The 28,000-nt window shown below is 41.4% G+C and overlaps 1 protein-coding gene across 1 annotated transcript in view; it reads left to right on the top strand.

The window, feature by feature from the left end:
• ARMH4 (armadillo like helical domain containing 4) overlaps nt 1-28,000 on the top strand; it is a 117,557-nt gene that overhangs the window by 2,873 nt on the left and 86,684 nt on the right. The window contains exons 2-3 of the mRNA XM_075843401.1: nt 22,548-23,660; nt 27,567-27,800. Coding sequence (XP_075699516.1) covers nt 22,548-23,660; nt 27,567-27,800 — 1,347 coding nt within the window. The remainder of the gene's footprint in view (nt 1-22,547; nt 23,661-27,566; nt 27,801-28,000) is intronic.

The following is a 28,000-nucleotide window of genomic DNA, read 5'->3' as shown; positions in this document are numbered from 1 at the left end:
ACATCAGCTATTTGTTGCGGGTTTTACATTCCACTGAATTCAGTAGGGAAAACCTGCAACAAATAAGCAGCGTTTACGCAAATACAATTGAAGTTGCAGAATAAAATTCTGCACCGCAGGTCAATTTCTGAGCGTTTTTTCCGCTCACTATTTACGCAACATGTGGATGAGAATTGTTCTATCTCATCCACTTTGCTGCTACTGTATTATGCTGTGGATTTTCCACGATGAATTCCATTGCGGAAAAACCGCAGTATTTACACAACGTATGAACTGCCCCTAAGAACGTTTTTATTTTAATTTTATTTCCATTTAATTGCAGTCTGCAGGGTGTTTTGTAATGCGCGTGATTCCCCCCGCTGGTCCGTGGAAAAATTATCTTGCATGAATCTGGTCCTTCGTGCAAAAAAGTTTGGGGGCTGCTGCTCTAAAGCCAATCCCCAAAATGTCAGGTTCGGACTAAGTTTGGACCTTACAAACCTCCTCTATAGGGGTCTCCTTCTTACAAGACAGGGGGGTTGGTCTATGCCTATGTGAACTTCTTGCAGTTATGATCAGTATGCATTTAAAATATGCCAGGTTTGGGGTTCTATAAGGGATACTTGGAGTTTTTCAGGGAGCCAGTCTGCAGCCAAAGCTGAGCCCCCATGTCCAAGACAAATATGTAACATGGCCCCTGCTGCCATCTTAAAGCTAATAACAAATGCTTCTAAGGGTACGTTCAGACGTGGGGGAATTGCTGTGGAATTCCGCTGCGGACAGTCTGCAGTGCAAATCCGCAGCAGACTTTTTTTCATTACTTTCTATGGATTATTAAGTAACTTAGTGCAGACGTTATGGAAAAAGCTGTAGCGGAAAATAGACTGCAGTGCAGAAATGTTATTCTGCAGCATGCATGGCCGCCAGCGGAGAAGTAGAGGCTGAAATCTGTGGCAAGTCCGCTGTGATATCCGCAACATCTGAATTACCTGTCAAATATGCAAATTTTGCTGGCGATTCGTTGCGTAATTGCAGCGAATTTGCGGCAAAATCTGCAGTGGAAAATTTCTGCCACCCCTGAACATGGCCTTAAAAAGGACCAGGCAGCGCTCCTGACATGTCTGATTTAGGCTTTATTCAGACTAACGGGAATTTGCACGCGCGTTGCACGGACCTATATTACTCTATGGGGCCGTGCAGACATGTTCGTGATTTTTACTCAGCGTGAGTCCGCTGAAAAAAGTCACGACATGTCCGTTCTTTGGGCGTTTTGCGCGAATCACGCACCCATTGAAGTCAATGGGTGCGTGAAAACCACGCATGTCGCACGGAAGCACTTCCGTGCGAACAGCGTGATTCGCGCAACAGCTGTCAAAAGGATGAATGAAAACAGAAAAGCACCACGTGCTTTTCTGTTTACAAGCATCCAAATGGAGTGTCATAATGATGGCGGCTGCGCGAAAAGCACGCAGCCACGCATCATATACCGAGGCCACACGTAGCTGTTAAGTGGCTTTTGCGCACACAAAACGCCGCATTTTTGCGTGCGCAAAAATGCCATGCTCGTGTGAGTGAGGCCTTAGTAAATACTTGTACTCCCCGTAAAATCACAATTCTGGAGAGTCTGTTCTCTGAGTTCTGCGTTTTTCAGTCCTCTGTTATTCCTCTTAGAAATGTAGGTTTAAATTGAGGACTGGGTGTTACTATTTCCCTTGTCAAAGGGGTGTGTCCCTTTAGTTTCATTCTTTCAGCACTGATTGGACATTGTCAGTCTGTATAGGGAGACACCCCCAACTGGTAGTGCCCAGTTGTCTATTTATTCATAAATTTGTAGGAGGAATAACAGAGGAACGGAACAACATAGAGTTCTGAGAAAAGATGCTTCAGAATTGTTACTTTATGGTAAATACAAGTATTTACTAAAACAGACATGACATTTTAGGAGAGGAGAGGTGTTTTGTAACAGCTGATAAAGACCAAAACGGTGTTTAAATCTAAGGGTATGTGCACACACACTAATTACGTCCGTAATATACGGACGTATTTCGGCCGCAAGTTCCGGACCGAACTCAGTGCAGGGAGCCGGGCTCCTAGCATCACAGTTATGTACGACGCTAGGAGTCCCTGCCTCGCTGCAGGACAACTGTCCCGTACTGTAATCATGTTTTCAGTACGTGACAGTTGTCCTGCAGCGAGGCAGGGACTCCTAGCATCGTACATAAGTATGATGCTTGGAGCCCGGCTCCCTGCACTGTGTTCGGTCCGGTACTTGCTGCCGAAATACGTCCGTATATTACGGACGTAAATAGTGTGTGTGCACATACCCTAAAAGGTGGAACAGTGATTTTCCATCCATGCATTGGAGAAGATTTAATCTTAATATTTGACAGACCCCCATGTTTACTAGACATATCTTTAGATCTCTCAGGGGGTGGGCATCAACAGCACCCACTGAGAAGTCATAAGAGGTCTTGCACCCCCCTACTCACCCCCATATCCAGCATGCTGTAATTTTGGTCCACTAGATAATACTGTATGATTAGGGTCACACAGCAACTGTCTTCTGTAAAATTCTCCTTGATCGGGTGAACGACCGTTCCCGATCATTGCCCTGTACAGGGAGATGTGCCGCCGATAGGATGCAAATGCATGGGGATAAACGATCGTATTAACGACCATTCGTCCGCATACTAAATGATCATTGCTCCGTTTTTAGGGAGCAAATGAGCGCCGATCATCAAGCTATATTGTAGATTGGCGCTCGTTGTAAACACGGACGATATCTGTTCCTTATATAAAGTTTTCGATGTTTTATAAATGTGATTTTTTTTTATTATAAAACCTTAAGTAAATCAATATAATAATACTGTTCTCGTGCATGTCCTGCAGCCGCCATCTTGCCTCTTCATGAAGACTGTCAGCAGTGGCCTTTATTTCTTCCTCATCCTGCATTGAGCCCCTGAGGTGACCACCACCACGGCCCATAGATCAAAGATCATCAGTAGTGGTCACCTCATTGTTAAATACTACAGTGCAGTTAAAGTTATGTATTTATATAGTAATGACTTATTCCATTTACCCTCCGGGCATACAAAGTGGACATGAAAAAAATAAATAAATCCTCAGAAAATGCCTTTAATACATATCAAGGCAGCGCGGGGATATGAAAACAATCTAGAAACGTGTACATATGAAAGACAGTGCAAAATAGAAAAAACCATATGTGAATAACCTGCTGCACACTTGAGGCAAACAGAAATAGGGACACCCCTCAGTGGTGACATCACAGCGTGACATCACGTGTCAGGTCAGAAGACTGCTGCAGTCTACTGCTATAATACATAAAGATGTCACTTTCTAATTGATAGGCCGGCTTCCTCCAGTAAAGTCCGATATTAGAATGAATGCCATCATATCATTAATCTTCTTGTCCTTGTGGATAATGTTTTACAAAGTGACATTATCTGTACCAACCGGGAAATAGCTGAATGTAGTGCCACTTGACTCCGATGCAATTTAGTGCCTTTGGCAAATCTAATCATGGGGATGGGAATTGTCTCTTCAGGATTAACCTCTTCTGTTCCAGACAAACTACTGAACGCCATTCAAAAGGGGCCTTGAACCTCATCTCCATTTACTGTATGTATTGTTCTCCGTTATCAGCCATAGTATTTATCAATGGGATTACTGAGAAGTGAAAAAAATTGCTTCTTCCATGATCACTACTTTATCTCCTATATCTCCAGTTCCATATTTAAAGGGGTTTTATGAACAGAAATGACCCCTAACAGAAAGGAGCTGCCAGCAAATTATGTTTGGGAAGCTGCTGATATATAATATTACATGGCGGCCATTAAAATGAATGGCCATCAATGTAATACATAGGTGACTCGAGTTCGCCATATTGCCGTCTATGCAATACATGTTTGGCTTGAGTTCGCCAGAACAGAAGTCGCTCTTATAGACTCGTGTATGATATCTATATGGCCTATTAAGGCATATGTCAGGGGTTGTCTTTGAAAGACAACCCCTTTAGGCCGGATTCAGACGAAAGTGATTTGCGTCCGTGCAGCCCGCGTGGTTTTCACTCGGGTCGCACGGACCTATACAAGTCTATGGGGCCGTGCAGACAGTCCGTGAGTTTTGTGCAGCGTTAGTCCGCTGTGTGAAACTCACGACATGTTCTATATTTAGGCGTTTTTCGCGCATCACGCACCCATTGAAGTCAATGGGTGCGTGAAAATCACGCGCACCCCACGGAAGCCCTTCCGTGGGTCGCGCGTTATTCGCGCAACAACAGTAAAAGAATGAATGTAAATAGAAAAGCACCACGTGCTTTTCTGTTTACAAACATCCAAACGGAGTGTCATAAAGATGGCGGCTGCGCGAAAAGCACGCAGCCGCGCATCCATATGAGCAGGACATACGGAGCTGCCACGCGCGCAAAACGCATGCGTTTTGTGCGCGCGCAAAATGCACATGCTCGTCTGAATCCGGCCTTTGAAGATATAGGTGTGAAGGATATCAGCAGATTTATGTATATAGGCCGCACCTTTACACATCGTGTACTTTGCACTGTTTGGTGCATAAAGGGAGTCTATTATTCCATCTCATAAACCTCTTTAAAGGAACACTCCAAGCAAAACTGATATACTGTGTTATGCCTTATACTGGGTCTGAGTGCATGACACAAGACGCTCTCTTTGAATCTCTGAATAATGCTCCACCACTTCAGGCCCCAAAATTAGGCTGCCAAACACAGTAGATGAATGTCGGACGAAGCCGCTGATTTCGGCAGGACCAGCCAACCATCTAATGTGTATGGTGGTGTCCCGACTCTCCCCTGACGGCAGATGTCGGATAAGATAAGGATCGGTTGTTGGATTTCAACACGTCCGGTCCGTTTTATTCGGCGAAGTGTGTGGCAGGGGTCGGGAGGAACAGCCATCTAAAGTCTACGGGCCAGCTGTGTATCACTTTTCCTTGAATGTTCCTTTAATATTCAAAAGTCATTGGGTATTCCAGATTAAAATGGAGTTTGGAACTATGTTTTGGGTAGCCAGGTCATCAGATTTTCCATAAAACTGGGTCCAGACTCAAGGAACGCTGGTGTTTGTGTGTATTCTTTTTTCACTTATCCCAGAATTTTTATATTTCATACAGTAGATCTTGTGCATAAGAAAATCCAGTTGTTGCAGTAAATGTCTCCTTTCGAATATATCACTTAAAATATGATGGCTCGTGAATGGAATATTACGCCAACCGAGTTTCGTTCCACATTCCCTATGTATATATTAATCATGTTTTGTATGTCTTATATTTCTTATCTCAATAGTAAGCATGAATGTATAATCATCAAATACTCACTAGACTGCAGTCAGCGTCTCTCATTCAGATTTAGATTTAATTTTAGATTTAGTGTCGATAAATTTGTATGCATTGAATGTACATGATCAATTAAAAGTGAAGCTATATAATAGCCAGTAAGTGTAAACTTTTGCATTTTTATAGTTTATATATCTCCATGACCTTTTTTGCTGTTGTCACTTATTGTTTTCGGTTTATTTCAAATCTATATAGTGTGGAAACCATCAACAAGCTGCTGTTGACAGATTTATTATATTGTGTCTATATTTTCTCCACTACAGGAAGGTTTATGAGCTTGATTACCTCCAGGACCCTCTGAAGCAGTCTTATTTGGCTGTAATAACACTTAACCTTTAATTTGTATTGTCAAAAATGGTCAAGAGCTGTTGTATCGATAGTGCAAATGTCTATGTAAAGTTTAGGTGGTAAGCAGTGAATCAGTCAGTAATGAAGTCTACTTATACCCCATTTATTCCCTACGATGAGGGGTGAGTAGGTACCCTGTAAAGGGTAGCCTGGCATTAAGTCAATCTCCGTGGTTTCCTGGTAATCACCTAGATCTATTGTTGGGTCTTAGCAACCATCTTTTCAAGATCTCTGCTTGTTGTTATTCAGTAGTAACATTTATTGTTTACTTCCAGTGGATAAAATTCTGTCCACAGTCATGTGATGGACACACAGGTGCAGTGCTCGTTACAGTATGTGTATCAGAGCTGTGTCTTCTAACGATCCCAGCACCTATGCATTCATCACATGACCATGGACAGAATTCTATCCACCGGAAGTAAACAATGAATGTTCCCACTAAATAACAGCAAGCAGAGATCTTGAAAACCGTAAGGAATTAATACAGAAATGACATAGGAAAATTATATAACTTTTAATTATATATAGAAAAATAATATTAATTTGCTGAAAACAGACAACCCATTTAATGCACCTTTACAGTAAATATAATGGGTATGAAGAAGATTTCTTGTATTACCTATGAAGGTGTGCAGGACACATTTCAAATAAACAAGTCCCAGGTAATTGCTGGACTATCAAAAGTTGTAAATTTTTGGGTGGTCATAGAATGGCATTATGGATCCATTATATGATACCCATGGCTTGCCTTGGCCCCATACGATACGATTGTGTGTAATATTATACGTTTTTGCTAGAGACACGTTAAGATTTTCAGGACTATTGGAACGCAGACTAAAGGAATTTTACTGTATCTTTAAATATTCTCTCTCTCATTTAGCACAATAACTAGTAGCAAACTACAACTATATGATGGCATAGGGTTATTGCACTAGAACATTGGCTCATACATTCTTAACGCAGTAAATGTCGGGTTTTGAGCAGCCCTCATATAAGCCAATATGTACTGCACAAAAATTTGTAAGTCAATCATAAAGTGCAATAACCATATCTCTGGCTGTGGACCACCTAGAACAGTGGTTCCGGTGGCATATGAAAGATGAGAATCTAATCGCAGTTCTAGCTGTGAAACAACCAGAGGTATCACCAGTTGAAGATGCAGTCAGGAATGGAAGCTGTATACTATATGATCATGCTGTGCTGCTGGGCCGGGAACAGGAGAACTGTATGACGCTGATTGGACAGCGTCATACAGAAAACATTACACCGCCGAGAGTGAAAAGAAAGAGTAACCTCCCATTTGACAAGTTTACATTATCATATTTAGAACAATGCACATAACTTTGTAAATAATACAAGTTTTTAAACACAATTTACACTGTAAATAGCTGCCCCAATACAGTATAATGCCCTCATAGTTGCACCCATACATTATAATGCCCACACAGATTCCCCATACGGTATAATGCCAACACAGATGCCCCCATACAGCATAATGCCCCAATAGCTGACCCATACAGTATAATGTCCCCATAGCTGCCCCCATACAGTATAATGCCCCAGAGTGCCGGTAACGACGTGGCCAGGGAAATCCGCTCCAGGAGGAGCCACTGACTTCACTGGCAATATATGGTCAGTTACGTCAGGGATTCCCTCTAGGGGCAGAATCCCCGACCATAGCGTCGGCAATGCTCTGGCAGGGAATTCCACTATGGAGGTGCCCTTGATACATACAGTATAATGCCCCTATAGATTCCCCCATACACTATAATGCCCCCATAGCTACCACCATACACTATAATGGATCCATAGCTACCCCATACACTATAATGCCCCTCCAGCTGCCACTGCACAATATAATGCCCCATAGCTGCCCCCATACAGTATAATCCCCCCTTAGCTGCCCCTAGTGTCAGTGCCCACCTATAAAGTTCCTGTGCCCACATAGTGCCACAGTGCCCATGTAGATAGTGCCACACACAGTGCCATGTAGATAGTGCCACCCTCCCTGTAGATAGCGATACCCCCCCCCTAGCCATTGGGACTCCCTCTAAAGGAGGAATCCCCAGCCAGAGCATCGGCAACGCTGTGGCTGGGGATTCCGCTCCAGGAGGAGCTATTGACATCATTGTCCATATATGTACAGTGACATAAGGGATTCCCTCTAGGAGCGGAATCCCCGGCCATAGCACCTGCAACGCTCTGGCAGGGGATTCAGCTATGGAGGAGCCACTAACTTCACTGTCCATATATGGACAGTGACGTCAAGGGCTTCCCTTGGCTCAGCGCTTAAAGTGTGTCCTGAGGACGCAGTTACAGTCGACACCGGGAGTCCGGGACATACCCTCAGCTGCCCGAGACATTGGGACACTGCCCGAAATCCAGGACCGTCCCGCTGAATCCGTGACGGTTAGGAGCTATGACTATGGTATGGGCCCATCAGGCCCCAGTAGGGCATATGAGTGTCATTGGGAGGATTCCCCGCTCAGGACCCCCTCTATGAGCTGTTCATGTATTACATCTGAATGGCTGCGATGTAATAATACATTTCCCCTGCAGCAGCTGGCAAAACCATCTGTTTAATCATCTGTTGTCTGTAATGGGAGGCCAAAAATTTTTTGGTAATTTTTATAAAGGTTTGTGCACGAGTATACTGGAAATATGTCTAAAAAAAAAGTATGCACTTCACTTATACCTTTTTTTTTTTTTGCCTTTCAGAATTATTAGTTAAATGTTCAAAGCTAAAAAAAAGTTGTCTTGTTTTATATAAATAATAAAAAAGTGTGTGCCCATGTCGTATATACCTGTTATTTTCTTAGCGTAAACAATAACGTAAAGTCCTTCTTGACTTATTGTACTCACACATACACAAAAATGCAAGTGTGAATGTAGTGTAAATGATATACATGTTATGTAATTATTCTACAAGCAGGGCCGGACTCGCCATCTGGCAGTTCTTGCGAATGCCAGATGGGCCAGTGCACAGTGGCCTGGTTGGCTGCCACCCACACAGTCCTTATTACTTATCGCTAGGAACCAAAACCTATTCACTCTGGGTATCTGGTCAAGCCTATGGCAAGGGGTAGAAGAAGGATGAGATCAGCTGCCTCTGTACTGTACAATCAAGCAGCAAATAGTAAGCTGTGCTTCGTCACACAGACCTCTGTAATTCAATGGGGTCGTTCACACGACCGCTGTTTCAACGGACCGTGTGAAGGGTCCATTGAAAAATAGAACATGTCCTATTTTGTTTCGTTTTCATGGATCCCTCCATAGACTCAAGTCTATGGGGATCCGTGAAAATGGAACCCGCACAGGGGCACCTCAGACGTGAAAAACGTCACGTTTATCACGGTCGATTTTCCTCACGCTTGTGTGAATCTAGCCTTACTGTCTGCAGTAAATCAATACCCACCAATACTGGCACGGAAATTAGGCTCTGTTTGCATCTGCGGCAGAGCCTGTCACAGTTTTTGGCAGATTTGCTACACGTTGCGTAATTTTTCACATCAAATCGATGGTTTCGCCAAAACACAAAACTCCCATTATAAGTCAATGTTCTAGTTTTGAGTGGTGCGTGTGTGGCATGTGTCCTAGGTATAAATGGCACATTTACGCCATGTATTCCAGGTTATTCACGTGTACTGTACAGTATATGGTGGCACTATTCAGGTGTACAGTATATAGTGGTATTGTTCACGTGTATAGTATATATTTTGCGGCATTATTCATGTGCACAGTATATATATATATATATATATATATATATATATATATATATAAACAAAAAAATGTTAACCGCACAGTCAGTTCATAAAGATGAGGGTGCAAGCCCGCCAGGGACATGACCAAGGTCACCCAAAATGTATATTCCAAGAATCAGGCAGCACTCCAGAGATGTAGCAAAAATAGAAAAATGTGCTTTATTCCATCAGTCAAAACAGCAACGTTTCAGCTCTACCATAGAGCCTTTCTCAAGCATAGAGAAAGGCTCTATGGTAGAGCTGAAACGTTGCTGTTTTGACTGATGGAATAAAGCACATTTTTCTATTTTTGCTACATCTCTGGAGTGCTGCCTGATTCTTGGAATATATATATACATACACTACCGTTCAAAAGTTTGGGGTCACCCAGACAATTTTGTGTTTTCCATGAAAACTCACACTTATATTTATCAAATGAGTTGCAAAATGACTAGAAAATATAGTCAAGACATTGACAAGGTTAGAAATAATGATTTTTATTTGAAATAATAATTTTCTCCTTCAAACTTTGCTTTGGTCTTGGAATGCTCCATTTGCAGCAATTACAGCATTGCAGACCTTTGGCATTCTAGCTGTTAATTTGCTGAGGTAATCGGGAGAAATGTCACCCCATGCTTCCAGAAGCCCCTCCCACAAGTTGGATTGGCTTAATGGGCACTTCTTGCGTACCATACGGTCAAGCTGCTCCCACAACAGCTCTATGGGGTTGAGATCTGGTGACTGCGCTGGCCACTCCATTACAGATAGAATACCAGCTGCCTGCTTCTTCCCTAAATAGTTCTTGCATAATTTGGGGGTGTGCTTTGGGTCCTTGTCCTGTTGTAGGATGAAATTGGCTCCAATCAAGCGCTGTACACAGGGTATGGCATGGCATTGCAAAATGGAGTGATAGCCTTCCTTATTCAAAATCCCTTTAACCTTGTACAAATCTCCCACTTCACCAGCACCAAAGCAGCCCCAGACCATCACATTACCTCCACCATGCTTGACAGATGGCGTCAGGCACTCTTCCAGCATCTTTTCAGTTCTGCGTCTCACAAATGTTCTTCTGTGTGATCCAAACACCTCAAACTTCGATTCGTCTGTCCATAACACTTTTTTTCCAATCTTCCTCTGTCCAATGTTTGTGTGCTTTTGCCCATATTATTCTTTTCCTTTTATTAGCCAGTCTCAGATATGGCTTTTTCTTTGCCACTCTGCCCTGAAGGCCAGCATCCCGGAGTCACCTCTTCACTGTAGACATTGACACTGGCGTTTTGCGGGTACTATTTAATGAAGCTGCCAGTTGAGGACCTGTGAGGTGTCTATTTCTCAAACTAGAGACTCTACTGTACTTGTCTTGTTGCTCAGTTGTGCAGCGGGGCCTCCCACTTCTCTTTCTTCTCTGGTTAGAGCCTGTTTGTGCTGTCCTCTGAAGGGAGTAGTACACACCATTGTAGGAAATCTTCAGTTTCTTGGCAATTTCTCGCATGGAATAGCCTTCATTTCTAAGAACAAGAATAGACTGTCGAGTTTCACATGAAAGCTCTCTTTTTCTAGCCATTTTGAGAGTTTAATCGAACCCACAAATGTAATGCTCCAGATTCTCAACTAGCTCAAAGGAAGGTCCGTTTTATAGCTCCTCTAAACAGCAAAACTGTTTACAGCGGTGCTAACATAATTGCACAAGGTTTTTCAAGTGTTTTCTAATCATCCATTAGCCTTCTAACACAGCTAGCAAACACAATGTACCATTAGAACACTGGAGTGATGGTTGCTGGAAATGGGCCTCTATACACCTATGTAGATATTGCATTAAAAACCAGACGTTTGCAGCTAGAATAGTCACTTACCACATTAACAATGTATAGAGTGTATTTCTGATTAATTTAATGTTATCTTCATTGAAAAAAACTGTGCTTTTCTTGCAAAAATAAGGAAATTTCTAAGTGACCCTAAACTTTTGAACGGTAGTGTATATACATATATATATCAGTAGTATTCATGTGTACTGTATAAAGGGGTGTTATTTATGTGTACAGTACATATGGCGGCATTATTTATATATAGCAGAATTATTCATGTGTATAGTATATAGTGGCGTTATTCATGTGTATAGTGTATATGGTGGCATTATTCATGTTTATAGTATATATAGCAGTATTCATGTATACGTTATATATGGTGGCATTATTCATGTTTATAGTATATATAGCAGTATTCATGTGTACGTTATATATGGTGGCATTATTCATGTTTATAGTATATATAGCAGTATTCATGTGTACGTTATATATGGTGGCATTATTCATGTATACAGTATATAATGGTGTTATCTATGTCTACAGTATATATGGCAGCATTATTTATGTGTATAGTATGTAGGGACATTCATGTGTACAGTATATATGATGCCATTATTAATGTTTACACTATATATGAATGCATTGTTAGTGTGTACAGTACATAGTGACATGATTTAGAATATTTAGAATTTGGGCAGTGGCGATTTTCTAAAAAATTAATTTCATCCACCTAATAATTTAACTTATACTGCAGTTATCCTTACTTTCATAAATAAATTAGTGACACATATATCCTGGTAGTGTACAATGTATACAATTTATTTCAAACACATTCGTAAAGGGTAACTAAACTTTGAAAAAACTTTTGACATGTCATAGTGACATGTCAGAAGTTTTGATCGGTTTGGGGTCTGAGCACGGAGACCCCCACTGATGGCTAAAAGGAAGCGGTGGAACCGCTCAGGTGAGTGGTGGGATGCTTTGTTTTTGATCGCTAAAATAGTCGTGCACAGGCTTAATAGAAAGTCTATGAGCCTGTACATCGCACACTCGGCTTTCCGATGAAAGACGATCAGAAACTAAGCAGCACAGCGCTTCTGCCGCTTTGTTTCAGCGCTCGGTGGGGGTCTCAGTGCTCAGACTCCCACTGATCAAAACTTCTGACATGTCACTATGACATGTCGAAAGCTTTTTCAAAGTTCAGTTAGTCTTTAACGACCCAGCCATTTTTCATTTTTACCTTTTCGTTTTTCACTCCCCGCCTTCCAAGAGCCATAAGGTTTTTATTTTTTCGTCAATAGAGTGCTGTGGGGGCTTATTTTTTTGCGAGAGGAGCTGTAGTTTCTATTAGCACCATTTAAATGACCATATAATGTAAAGGGAAACGGAAAAAAAATTATTTGTGGGGTGGAATTGGAAAAAAACTAAATTCCTCCATTGCTTTTTGGGTTTTGTTTTTACTGCTTTCACTGTGCGGTAAAAACGACGGCTTAACTTTATTCTGCGTCTCAATACGATTACGGTGATACCAAATTTCTATAGGTATTTTATATCTTACTACCTTTACAAAGAAAAAACTATTTGTTAACAAAAAAAAAAATTCTGTTTCACCGCATTCTGAGAGCCAAAGTGGATTAAGAGGTCCGAGGGCTTATTTTTTGCAGAACGAGTTGTAGTTTTTATTGGTACTATATTTTGGTACATACAATTTTTTGATCAATTATTATTTCATTTTTTGTAGCGCTAAGGTGACCAAAAAAAAACAATGATTCAGTGTTTTAATTATTTCTTTTACGCCGTTCACCGTGTGAGTTAAATAATGGTGTATTGTTATAGTTAAGACTTTTACGGACGCGGCGATACCAATTTTTTTAATTTTATTTTTTATATTGTGCTTGGGGACAAATGGGGAAAGGTTTTTTTTTTAATTTTAATATTTAAATATATTTTTTTACACTTTTAAAATTGTATTTAACTTTTTTTTACACATTTTATTAGTCCCCCTAGGAGACTTGAACCAGCGATTGTTAGATCGCTGGCACAATACACTGCAATACTAATGTACTGCAGTATAATGTCATTTTTACAGGCTTCTGCTAAGCCAGAGGCAGACAGAAGGCAGACATGGGGGCCTTTATTAAGACCCTGGGCTGCCATGACAACCATCGGCGCCCCCCTATCGTGCTGCGGGTGGCAGTTGGGCTGTCGGAGGGGGCCGCCCCTCCTCCTAACGGTTTAAATGCAGCGGTCGCTATTGACCGTGGCATTTAGCTAGCTGAATAACCGGGAACAGCACGATCGCTGTTCCTGGCCGTTAGAGCAGCGTGACAGCTGTAATACACAGCAGATAGCTGCGGTGTATAGAGCGGGCTCAGCACGTGAGCCCGCTCAAACGTCACCCCTTCGTTCTATGACGTGTATTTTCGTCATAGGTCGTTAAGGGGTTAAGAATATGAAGTATTTTTGATAGTTTAGTTACCCTTTATATTTTATTTATAACTAGAAATTGAATTTCTGGGTATCAACACCACTGACTCATCAACATCAGGTGCCCATTCCTGCTGTTATGGCGAATAATCAGACACCGCCCCTGTATGAGTGTTGTGACCGGTATATACATTTAGCCCATCACGTGCTGTTCCAATTTAGCAGTTTTGTAGGATTTACTGATTTATAAAACTTCTGAGTAGCACAATAGGAAGGCAATAAGGAGGACCAGAAACAATGTGGAATGATTTTGTATATTTGAGAGGTGGGCCCGGAACTGCGCAAACATATTGCATGGACAGTAGGTGGGCCTGTGTGCTTTTAAATGCCAGGGCTGATTTTTATGTCCCACAATCCGGCCCTGGCAACAAGTAATATATATTGCGGAATACAAAAAAAATATTAAGTGGGGTGTAAGGTGTGAGACCTATGTGGTTGTACAGGGTACATCACACATCACTGCTGAAAGGGGCATTAGTGACCGGATGGCCAGGGCATCCATAGCTTGGTTACCCCAACCAACTCTTTGTACCCCAACTTATAGAAAGGCAACAGCATAGGATTCAGCTGCCTTCCCTGGTTTGCTGGTCAGGCAGTTTTATTTAGGCTGCTATATAGCAATGTTATTTAGGCACTGTATGGTTATTTGTACACTATGTGGAGCACCATGTGGCCAATAGAAAGTACCTGATTGAGGTATAGTCTATGAAGCTTTGCAATGAACGACAGTAGCAACATGCAAAGCATGTGGAAGAATAGAAAACATAGATGTTTACTTCTGGGAACAGCGCCACTCTTTTTTATAGGCTGTGTGTGGCATTACAGCTCAGCCCCATTCAAGCGAATGGAGCCAAGTGCTTGTAACAATCTCTAGTTAATGTGCAGTGTGGCATTTCACCATATGGAGATTCCTTCTACAATGTACTCCAGCTCAGAGCTGGTAAAATCTATGGAATAATGTATATATTTTACACTGAAGGGCCACTTTATTGGAGACATTTGCCCTTTCATTATTGGTATAGGAAATAAGACACGTGACCCCGGAGTGCAGCATAAAATCAAGTGAGCAAGTTTTCCATGGAACAATTTCAGTGTGAATCCACATTAGAATGGGAAAATCTAGCGATCTGAGCATCTTCGAACGAGGCTTGGTCATCGGTGCTAGACATGCAGGGGCCAGTATCTCAAAAACTGCCAGCTTAGTGGGGTTTTACTCATGCAACTGTGTTGAGGGTATACAGAGAATGGCGAGATCTAGGAAAAACATCCAGCGAAAGGGGATCCTGTTGACGTCAACAACTCGTCGACTAAAGCGGTTAGCGGAGGATGTCAAGAACCGTTCTGACGAACAGGTGGTACACAGTCTGGCGAATTGCAGCCAAAGACAACACCGGTGCTCCGACTAACGTGTCCGAATGCACAACTTGTCGTTCCTCAGCATAATATAATATATTAATAGCAGACAACCAGATTAAGTGCCATTGCTGTCTGAGTGGGCAAAGGAGTGAAAAAAATAGATCACTGGACAGTTGAAAACATTGCTTGGTCAGATGAATCCAGATTTCGGTTGCACCATAATGATCGGAGGGTCAGAATTTGGTGCAAACATCATGAATCGATGAACCTTTCCTGTCAGGTGTGAACAGTTCAGGCTGGTGGAGGTGGAGTAATGGTGTGGGGAATGTTTAATTGGCACACCCTGGGTCCTCTGATACCTGTGGGTGGACGTTTGAACAGTACGGCTCTCCAAAGCATTGTGGCCGACCAAGTCCATCCCTTCATGGCAGCGGTTTACCCTATGGTAGAAGACACTTTAGCGGCAACTGTGAGAAGCTATCCTGTCCGCATGGGTCAATATTCCTGCAGAACGATTTCAACACCTAGTGGAATCTATGCCACGAGGAATTGCAGTGGTTCTGAAGACCAGAGGAGGTCCAACACCCTACTAGATGGGAGTCTCTAACAAAGTGGCCATTCAGTGTATATACATATGATTTGATGGGTCAGTTTTTTTTTTCTCGCATTGTAATTTCCCACAAAACGACCTCCGAGTCTGTTTACTAAGGTGTTATGATTTCTGTTTTTACAGGATCCATGACCAATATGAGGAATTTGTTAAGACGTATTATGATCCCCCCCCCAATAACTTATAATAGATCCATCAGGTTTCTTTTCTATGATTCTGTTGGTATATCTGTATTAGGGAATTGGTGATGGTAGTTGCCTAATACTTTTACAGAAAGTCTCGAGTAGATAGACTGGTGACCAATGGATATGCCATAAATATCGAAGAAAGTAAGAATCGGGGTCCCGAACCCCCAAAATCTACAGCGCTTCAGTCTATTCAAGCTTCTCCTCACTGCAGGTGGTGCAGTGAGGAGGAGCTTGAATAGACTGAAGCGCTGTACATAGCGGTTTCCATTATTTCCATAGACTTTGAGTAGGGTGACAGCGCACATGCTCGATCACCGCTCCATTTAATGTCCTTCTTACTGTGCTCGAGCACACGGTTTTGGACCCCTGTTCTCTCAATCGGTGGGGTCCCAAGCGATCAGATGACCAGGATAGATGATAATTGTAGATTCGGGGAATACCCCTGTAAGAATAACCTCTTGAAGCTCAGGTTCGGAGTTCTTTACAGGACATACTATGTGAACAGGTATGTTATAAATAATCTGTTTATTCCCTCAAGGATGGGGCCTAGTTAAGGCCTTATAGATGCAGCATTGTTATTTTCTTTTTTATTGGTGTTCACTGTGGGACTTGACCCTGTTAAATTTTGATTGCTCACATAATAATAGAGGTGGGCGTGCTTGATTGGCTCTTTCTGTAACGCCCATTGCCTTAAATGGAGAGAGCCGCACATGTAGCCACTTTTCCATTCAGTCTGTGTCTAGATGCGGGAATCTCACCTGGTGGTCAGGACACCAGCATTCATGATACACACTGTGGCCAAAGGTATGTGGACACCTGACCATCTCACCTATATGAGCGCATTCTGAAGTGTGCCTGTGGGAATTTGTGCTTTCAACCAAAATAATATTTGTGAGGTCAGACACCGATGTTGAGAAAGAAAGTCTGGCTCAAAATCCGCGTTCCAATTCAGCCAAAGGTTTTTGATGTTGTTGAGGTCAGGACTCTGTGCACCTAATCGAGTTCCCCCATACCAAACTTGTTACACTATGTCTTTATGGACCTTATTTTGTGCACAGGGGCACAGTCATACTGGAACAAATGTCTTGGTATGCTGAAGCATTAATCCCAGACCATTATCCCTCCTCCACCAAATTTTACAGTAGACACTACGCATTCCAGTAGGTAACGTTCTCCTGGCAGCCGCAAAACCCAGAATTATCCATCAGACTGCCAGATAAAGAAGCGTGATACATCACTCCACAGAACCCATTTCGACAGGTCCAGGCTCCAGTGACGACGTGCTTTACACCACTTTATCCAACGCTTGGCATTGTACATGGGGATCTTAGACTTGTGCTCATCTTCTTGACCATGGAAATAAATTTCATGAAGCACCTGACACGCAGTTCTTGTGATGATGTCACTTACAGATGCAGTTTGTAGCTCTGTAGTGAGTGGTCCAATAGAGGATAGGAGAGTTTTACGCGGCTCGTGGTTCAGCCCTCGGCGGCCCCACTCTGTGAGTTTTCGTGATCTGACGCTTCGTGGCTAAGCAGTTGTTGCTTTGATTTCACAATAATATTACTTATAGTTGACCGGGGAAGATCTATCAGATCAGAAACATGATCCGGGTAAATGTTATATCATATCCTCAGTCCACATATTAATACTCTAGTAAATACTGATTTTAGTTTTGTTTCACATAATAAACCATCATATGGTTTTTATGTTTTCATTGTGTACATCCTGAATGATGTAATAAACCATAGAATAACACATCAAGGCTTTGTTCAAATCTGCGTCGGGACTCTGTTCATGGGTTCCTTCGGAGCGTTTCGTCAGGGGAACCCATAAACGGAATCCAAACTGAAACGGTTTCCATTTGCATCACCATGGATTTCAATGGTGACGGATCCGATGCAAATGGTTTCCGTTTGTCACCGTTGTTTAAGGGTTCCGTCGTTTTGACCGAATTAATATCGTAGTCGAATGCGCTACTCATTCTGTCAAAGCGATGGAACCCTTACACAACGGTGACAAACGAAAACCATTTGCACCGGATCCGTCACCAATGAAATCAATAATGATGCAAACGGAAACCTATGGTTTCCGTTTGGATTCCGTTCATGGGTTCCCCTGAAGGAAAGCTCCGACGGAACCCCTGAACGAAGCCTAAACTGTCACAAGACAAGTCATTTTATACTTTTTCTATTTCTACCTAGTTCATTTGATCTTTTTAAAGTGCAATGATAATTTACCTAGAACTGCTCGTGACAGATATAATCTCTTGCAATAGTTTATAGGAAGTCTGTGCAGAATGAGGCTCTTCCTGATCATCGACCACCTGATCTATTCGCTTATTTGCAGGGGCACCTGGCATTAAACGGGTTAATACGCTCCATTGTCAGCATTTACTGCATTGCAGTCCTGTTTGCAAGACCAAGCATAGTCCTTTCTGACTGCAGTGCCACTGTATGCCAGTCACAGGGGGAGTTTTGAAACATTGCATTCTGGGTCATCGTTCATCAGTAGGATGATAGGGTCTCTATGGCAACCCTCAGACAGTAGCACATCAGATTCACACCGTCCTCCATGCTTGATATATTACGTATTGTTGACAAAATTTAATAACCTTTCCGTTCCCGGCTTCTAAAATCTGATCTCTATAAAATAATACTATAAACTATTAAATGTGAGTTATAATATACATATATGTGCTATAGGGTATAGATACAGGTCTCTTTTGTTTCCTTTTGTTGTGCCGGGAGAAAGTCATTTGTTGCTTTTGTTGTTTTCGACTTGAGAAGTCCCTTGAGACGACTTCTGTCTTCAGAGATCTCATGTGGGAGTTGTTTCATTACTCCACCACGTCAGATACAATACCCTGCTCACATAGGGAACACTTCCATTACCAATTAGGATTCTGTTTTCCAGAGATTGTCAATTATTTTATTGAAAAATTTGTCTTTAAACAATATGTAAAAAGCATAGTAAAATCTTTCATTTTAACAGTTTCATTGGCCTAAAGGAGAATTCTTACCTTGTCTGTGTGCCCTATTAGAAAATTAGGACGTCATAGAGGGGGGTTTCCTGCTCGTGGGTCCCCCATTCTGCTAGAGTGAAGAGCCATGGCAAAAAGCGTCTCTTGCTCTGGCAGAATTGGTACAACCAGGTATTACATGGTCTCCCAATTACTTGAATTGACACTGTGTAATACCACATTTGTGCAGGCACTGTTAGCTTCCCCCAGGCATAACTGCGGATCAGAACTTTCAGCAGCCAATAACCAGGGCTTTCAGCAGCCAATACCTCTCCACAATTGTCGGCTGATCACCAGGAGAGCCACGTTTGAAAAGTTAGTTGTCCTTCCTTGTTGGACAAACCCTTTAAAGAGGACCGATCACCACATTATGCCCCATTAAAGAATTTTCCATAACTCCCATAGACTTCAGTGGAGACAGCAGGTGGTCTGCTGGAGACAGCAGTGCGACCACGCCTCGATTCAATTTGTACCTGTACCCCTGTTCTCCCGATAGGTGGGGGTCCCAGACCTACTAGACATTTATGGCATATCCACAGGGTAAGCCATTAATGTCATTAGTGGAAAAAAAAAACCATTAAGCTTGAAGAGGGTAGTGGCAGTACTTGTCATGTGATGCTTTTTAGCCAATAAAAAAATAAGCAACCTTGGTTATTTTGTGATTGGCTAAGAAGCATCACATGACAAGTACCGCTACTTCTCTGTCCATCATTTTCATTGGCAAAAATTTTTTTGGGGCTCACGTCTCCCCTATTCCATAATTTATAAAATGTAAGAGGTTATTCCTAGCATTTTCTAGAGGACCTCTATATCCTACAAAGTTTACTTCATAGGGGGAAAAAAATGGAGTGACAGGCACCAGTAGTAGCCATAATAACTAGCGAAAAAGATGTTTAAAGGCTATGTACACTTTTGAAGTGAAAAATCTTTTTTTTGTTTAATAAAGCAATGTTTTTAATTTTAAGCAACTTTTAAATTGTTTTTTATCAATTTAAAAGCTGATGAACTAAGATGTGATCGGTGCTAGCTGAATTATGCATATTATAGACACACAGGTCCAGCTTTCACTCAAGCGGTCAGTGCAGCTGACCTGACGGAATCGGCTTTGATGGAAGGATACATCTATTATATGGACAGGATACATAGAAGCTGTATCTTAACCCTTTAGTGACCACCAATACGCCTTTTCACGGCGGTCACTAAGGGCCCTTAGGCTAGGCCTTCGCCTTTTCACGGCAGCCCAGTCTAAGTCCTGCACGGGTGTCCCGTGCTCGCTGGAGTCTGATGACAGCTGAGTTCCTGCTCCAATGGCCGCGATTGAAGTTTACTTCGTTCGTGGCCGTTTAGCCCGTTAAATGCCACGCTCAATAGCGACCGCGGAATTTTACTTGTTTACAGAGGGATGGAGCTCCCTCTGTCACATCGGCGGGCTGCAAATGCAATCGCGGGCCTCCAATGGGGTGTCATGGCAGCCGGGGGCCTGATAAAAGCCCCCAGGTCTGCCCTGGGCATATGCCTATTAGGACACGCCAGAGACATGTCCTAATAGATTCGCTGTCAGATTTACACTGACAGGCAATAATGCTCTGGTATACGAAGTATACCAAAGCATTATAGCAGCGATCCAAAGATCGCATAGTAAAGTCCCCTAGTGGAACTCAAAAAATAAGTACGAATTATGAATAAAAATTACAGTAAAAAATTAAATCCATTTTTTCCCATTAAAAAGTGGTTTTATTTAGTAAAGTGTATAAAATAACTAAAAGTACACATATGTGGTATTGCCACGTCCATAATGACCCAAACAATAAAGTTAATATGTAATTTAAACCGCAAGTTGAACACGCAAGAAAAAAACCGCAAAAAAACATTGGCGAAACTGCTATTTTTTTCCATTGCCCCCCAAATAAGTAATAATAAAAGTTAATCAAAAAGTCCCATGTACCCCAAAACAGTAGAAATCAAAACTACGTCTTGTCCCGCAAAAAACAAGCCTTCATAACACTACATTGACGGAAAAATAAAAAAATTACGGCTCCTGGAAAGAGACGATGCAAAAAAGCAAGTAATTTTAGTTCAAAAGTGTTTTTATTGAGCAAAAGTCGTAAAACATAAAAAACCTCCTACATATATTGTATCGTCGTAATCGTACCGACCCATAGAATAAAGGTAATGTTTTATTTACGTCCGACAGTGAACGGCGTGAATTTAAAACGCATACAACCATGTCGGAATTTCAGGGTTTTTTTCTATTCCCCCCAAAAAAAAGTTAATAAAAGTTAATCTATAATCGATATGTACCCAAAATGGTGCCATTAAAAAGTACAATTAATCCCGAAAAAACAAGTTCTCATACAGCTATGTCGACGGAAAAATAAAAAAGTTATAACTCTTTCAATGCGACTATAGAAAAACGGAAAAAAGAAATAGTTTGGTCATTAGGGCCTAAAATAGGCTGGTCGCTAAGGGGTTAAAAAACAAAAACCATGTTTTAATAAAAATTTATTTAAGTTGTTTAAAATCAGATAAAACATGATTAAGAAAAATTTCACTTCAAAGGTGTACATATAGATGCGATGGCCACAATAAGGTGATCATAGATATTTTTTTGGGGGGGGGGGGGGCTATTTATTATTTCTTAATGATCGAACAGTGAATGGGGACGGTTTAAGGGTGTCTGAACATTGTGTATATGGTATATGTATATGGTATATTCCTGGAGGGGGGATGTCATATGTTCGAAAAAGATGCTGCAAAGCTGCATCCTATTAAAAGGAGGATGTCACTTAAGAATTTATAGAGGAAAGGTTGTAAAAGATTCTGATTAACTCTGTAACAAGCTAAAACCAACAGTATTTACCAGTGGACGGGTGCAGCTATAGGGGGTGTAGAGATATCAACAGGCATGGGGCCATAGGAACGCAAAATGACCCTCATATACATATCTAGATACCAGCATTATAAATGACACATAGTAAGTGGGGGGCCCTGTTCCAGGTTTTGCATTGGGACCCAGAAGTTACACGTCTCCCATTGCAAATTGTGGCTGTGGCTTTTATTTCGTTATTGTGGACAGATTTTTGAGTGTTATACATTATAAAATAACCTCAAATACAAAAGATTAATCAGAGATTTTATCCTAAGCTTCGGTGCAGAATCCATTTTTCATATTGACCTGTGGTCTGCATATTGTCCTCCTGTTGAGAGCACTACCTTCGGCAAACATTTGTTGGAAACAACTTCTCTTATCACATTTCTCACGGTATCCTTGTTACACACCCTATTTATATCACCATGTCTAAAACTAAAATGAATGTTGAAGTCATTAGAGAAATATTTTGCATGATTTATTTAAAAGGGCGTTGTCCAGGATTTAAAAAAAAAAAAAAAAAAAAAAAAAAGGTCAGCTTTTTTTTTTCCTGAAATAGTGCCACTCTTGCATATAGGATCTGTCTGGTATTGCAACATTTACTTGAATGGGGCTGAAATGCAATGCTAGACGCAGCCTATGAATAAGAGGGGCACTGTTTCACAAAAAAAGCAGACCCTGTTTTTCTAATCCCGGACACCTCCTATAATTTAGAGTTACCCTCAAATAGTAATTTATCGGTCTATCTCTTTTAGGATTCTGCTTTCTGGGAGTATCAGCTGTCGCCCCAACTGCCATGAAGAGATCACAGGTCTTCCATATATGTGGGGTGCTATGTAGCATCCTACTGCTTTCACCATATGCAACATGCTTTTCTCGGAGACAGGACAAGCGGAATATCCCTGAAGGAAACACAGGGTTTGATGAAACAGTTAACTCATATGCTGATCATATTCTTCTACCCACTCAATCTACCTTTGAAAAAGAAATGAATAACACGTCTTCTTATGTGGCCTCATCAGACAACGTGCCTGCTGTTCCCGAAGAATCTCAAAATAACTTGAGACGACTAAATGGTAACAGCACAGTAGATGAAATAAGCCCTGAGACCAGTAATCTTGGACTTCTTATCAAGGCTGGTTCTAGTGCGAAAAGCAGGACTTCAAGTGAGAATGGAGTTCTCACCACAGCTGGTTCTGCCACTGATTACGACCCAAGTGTGGCATCTCGGGTCGAAGCCAGCACGGGTAATGCCAAGGAAAGTTTTCCCCCAACAGTAGAGAATAATGCCGACTTAAAACAAAGCAATTTGGAAAATGCATCTCAGGTCAACACCATAGAGATGTTAACAACCAACCCAAGGACCAGCATTGTTGAAACAGAAATGGACTATTCTACGGTATCCTCTCATCTCCCTGACCAATCATTGACTACGGTCAACGTAGAATTTCCTTCAGACCTGGACATTAAAACGATAGCCAGTAAAAGTAATGCAAGTGCAGAATTGATTTTCTCAGAATTAGAAGAGGACTGGGATGATACAAAGGCTACAACCCAAAGTCCTAAAAATATAGATAGAGCTGAGCTTACCACAGCAGGTCCTGAAAATCTTATGGAAGAAGACCATATGGAGCCAGCCATGTTCACCACTTCTCCTGGAATGACTGCAATGTCGGACGATAAATCAGTCTTCAATGTTACAGAAAATTTTATTTTTACTGAACGGGGAGAAAGGGTTTCTCATGATTCTGTCGGACCAGTAGTCACAAATTCTGTTGAGTTAAACCCAATACACAATGTTACCTTGTCTACACCCCAGCCAAATGTAGAGGTGAACCAAGGTCAAGACTTCTCTGCAGCAAACACAGGTAAGGAGAAAGAAATAATACAGGAAAATCGTAGGAAAATAAAAATGTCATGGAAGATACTTCCGTGTCACATTTCATAGTACTTATACCTGGCTCTCATTTCAATGACTGCTCAGGGAGTAAGCGTTGCATATGGACGTCTCCACCATCGCTCGTGCTTCAGCTGATAGATCTATCGGAGGAAGCAGAGACCTTCCCTTGAATATTTCGGATTACCCTCAGGCAGGCAGTTGCTGTCACGGCTAAGTTTTATTTTGCTGGGAAGGGAATTATTTTGTGTAAGGCGTAAGGAATGCTCACTGATTCAATTAACAGGAAGGAGATAGTAAAAGTCATGGCTGCCAGAGAAGATTAGACCAGACTCCTGTTTTTTATTCTATGTTGGCTAATCCTGATGCTTTACCATACGGAGCAGAAAGATGGTTGACTTTCTTTTTTCTGATTTGCCTTTTTTAACCTTCTTGATGCTGGAAAATCCAAGGTGTCCGTGCTTTTCTGGATTTCATTGTCTTTTATGTGATCTAAGAAACACTCTGGACACAAAGAAATATACTAGGGCAGATTTACTACTGTGTCTGGGTCTAGAATGTGTTGAAATCGCACCAAATTTTGGTGCATTTTGGCACAATTTGGCACAATTTTGATGTTTGCACCTCCCTGAAAATTGAGCATGACCTACCAGAAAGGGGTCGCGACTTAAAATGTGCCAAAGTGCTCCAAAAATACAGCAAACAAGTGGTACAAAATTATGGCGCAAAATAAGCAAAATCAAAAGGAAGAGAGTGTGTCTAACAGGTCATGCAAGATGCACCAAATCGATCATTCAGCATGTATCACTGTGATCAATTTGGCGCATTTTGTCACTACCTGGTCTAAATTTATGCTATTAGACAGCATTAATTAACTTGGGGCACTGTGTTATGTCAAGTGCGGGCATGAGGGGGTGGGGCATGACACAGGGTTTTAAAAAAAAATAAAAATACAAAATATGTGATCGCCTAATCTCCCTTGCTTAAAGGCTTTATTATGGATGTCTCAAGTGATCACATGATCACTCGAGACATCCATAATAAAGCCTTTAAGCAATGATAGGGCTGGTCTGGTCCAAGCAGGAAGGCCAGCAGGGACTCTGGGGGTTTGTGACAGCCCAATCCTCCGATAGCCCTGCTCTTTGCATTAAAAATAAAGACCAGTCTAGCCACTACCCGCTGATCTCAGAAACCTTTTTATTAGGAAAAACTGCAAATTTTTTTGTGCAGTATTTCCTGGTGTTTTTCGTAAAAAATAAATAAAATGCTGCGACCAGATGTTCGCAGGAAGTCAATAGGGAAATATTAAATGCAAAACAAACATTGGGTTCATTTTTATTGGGATCAGTGACATTTTTTTTAAATTGCAGCAAGGATTTGGTTTGGCCTTTTTTTACAGACAGTTAGTGGCGCTCTTTTCCCATACAAATCCATAGGTTTTTTTTGTCTGGTGTAAAAATCTCATAGGTCAATGTGTTTTCTGCATTTTTTTGTGCCACTTTTTTCAGAATAAGTCATGTGTTGCAAAAAGGAATCTTTGAATCACATGATTTGCAATTTGAAACACGCCACATAAAAAAGCATGTAAAAACGCAGGTACTAAAACAGTGTTAAAAACAAACAAAAAAATGCCACAAACCCTGGCAAAACCTAGAAATAGCACATTTACCGAGGCTGCTTAAGTTGGAATTTTCTGACAAAAGAGTTTTCACTTCTGTAATGGAAATACTCCTGCAGAGCTGGAAAGTGGGAAATCGGATAGAATTATATTTACAGGATTCACCTTTGAACACCACTATATGGTTTGTATTGAAATATAATCTACAACAGGGGTCTGCAACCAACGGCACTCCGTCTCCAACTTTTGTTAAACTACAACTCCCAGCATGCCCTAACAGGCTGTTCAACAACAGCTGGAATGCTGCTGGTTGCAGACTCCTGATCTACCTAATAATTTAGTAAATAAATTGCATTACTTATCTTGTACTGATCCAGAGTTCAAGCCTATATTATACTCCAGAGCTGAATTCACAATTCTGCCTTTTGTCATTGGAAACAGATAATAAATCTGTTGACAGACATACCCGCAATAACACACAGCGCAAACACTGCAGAATTTCGTCAAAATTTTCTGTGTAGAAATATCACAGCGTATTACAATAGCAGCAAAGTGCATAAGATTTAAACAAATCTCATCCACACGCTGTGGGGAAATAAAATGTAAACACGTGCGAAAATTGACCTGCGGTGCTGATTCTTAATCTGCAGCATGTAAATTTCTCTTGCGTAAACGCTGCGGAAATTCCTCACGGAGAACCCAGATAGAAATTCTGCAGTGTTTACGCTGTGTGTGGGCACCGCGTACCTGGAGTGTTCCTGCATTGGATTACTGCACGATGCCCGGCATATAGACTAAATATTCCAGACTGGAAATCCCTAGAATAAGATCTGTTAGGCATTAAAACGGAAAGGAATTCTGGGATATTTCAGTTCTGAAGCCTGCAGAATTGTGAATGCAGCCCTGGGCTTTAATATAGGCTGTAAATCAGAATCAATACAAACGGAGTAACTTTGCAAATATACTACTTTACTTGAAGACTATGAAAACCTTTGGTGACATTCCTTTTTTAAATGTAATGTATGTATTTGGTTATTATGAGCGCTTTTCTAATATACATTTATTAAAAATTTTCCTTCATTTTAGCGCTGCAGCTTCTATGTATCCACTGTACATAGAAGCTGCATAACGCTCCTGTGTGCCTTTGACACTTTATCTAACCCTTAGATTTGATCAGCATTCGAGTTAAAGTGTCAGAGGCACACAGAAGCGTTGGTCTGCAGTTGACGACTGACAGCGTTGGTCTGCAGTTTCTATGTACAGTGGATACATAGAAGCTGCAGCGCTGAAACAAAAGAACATTTTTAATAAATGTATATTAGAAAATTGCTTGTCATCACCAAATACATACATTACATAAAAACAAAAGAATGTCACCAAAAGGCTTACATAACCTTTAACTTCTTATGTACATTCATTTTGTATGTAGACTGTAAAATTGTTTTAAAAAATTAACTTCAAGCAGAAGAGAGATCTGCATTGGGTTCATGAAGGTTTGGGTGGGCAGTCTCACTGGTCTACTTGTTAAAGGGAGTCTGTCACCAAAAATCAAACCAGCAGCACAGTAATATAGGGTAGCCTCACCTGAATCTACCACTTTTTTTAATTTGTGGCTCAGTTGCAGCGATAATAACTTTATTCCTTATATGCAAATGAGCTATTTGGGGCAACGAGGGCATGAGTGTTGCTCCAAACAGCTCTATCTTCTATGCCCAGTCCGACCCTTCCACCCTCCCTTCTTTGAATGACAGGGCCAAGCAGTGTAAAATGTGATCAGGCCTGTCCTCGTATTCTCTTGAGTGCGCCCGCCCCTCTGCTTCCAAATCGGTACATGCGCAGTACATCCCTGAAGTTTCACTGGTGTAATCGGCTGTACTGCGCATTCGCCGATTACGTCACACTACACCCAGGTGGAATATGGAATATCCCTTCAATCTTTGTCCACTTCACGTTTTACATCAGATGTATGGTATACTGTATTGTATCTATAGTCTTCTATTGTGCAGATGTATGCCAAAATTGTATCCTTTGGACGTATGATACGCAGAGTTTTCCTTCTGGCGACGTACTAAATAAAAAAGCGTGGTGGAGCCAAATGCATCCAACATTGCTAAATCGTGGCTCATTATTAGTTAACTTCCATTCTTTTGCACTGAAATACTGACCATCGTTGTATTTGGTACAGTTATAAAAGTGCATTGTCTAGAAATGTGCAGTCTGTTTTTGCCTTTACCGCAGATTTCCATCTTTTTTTGCCAGATGATAAGCAGCTGACCGCAGATATAAGTGAAAACCGCGATGTCACTGTGACAGCTGCCATCCTTATGAATGTTACAAGTCAAGAGACCACCAGGGAGCCTGAAGTGACTGATAACGGGAGAGAGGGCATAATGAATAGTTTCACTCTGCACATGGAGAACCCACAGAATGAAACTAATGGTGGTCCATCAACCACTGTTCATACCCAGGCTAGTGACGGTCCTAGCAGTGAAGGTAAAAAACTATATAGATAATATTATAATATTTAGATAGATAGATAGATCTCCAGGGTGAGATGGTTGGCACACATATAAAGTTCACTCCAACTCATTGAATAAAAGTGAATACCAGCCGCAGCTAGCTTTATTGTCTTCACCACAGCAAGCAGTGTTACAAGAAAAAACATACAAAATTAACCCTAGGCCGTCCAGCCT

Source organism: Rhinoderma darwinii, chromosome 12, assembly GCF_050947455.1.
Source record: "Rhinoderma darwinii isolate aRhiDar2 chromosome 12, aRhiDar2.hap1, whole genome shotgun sequence".
Classification (NCBI taxonomy): domain Eukaryota; kingdom Metazoa; phylum Chordata; class Amphibia; order Anura; family Rhinodermatidae; genus Rhinoderma; species Rhinoderma darwinii.
This window is presented reverse-complemented; position numbering and strand designations above follow the sequence as displayed.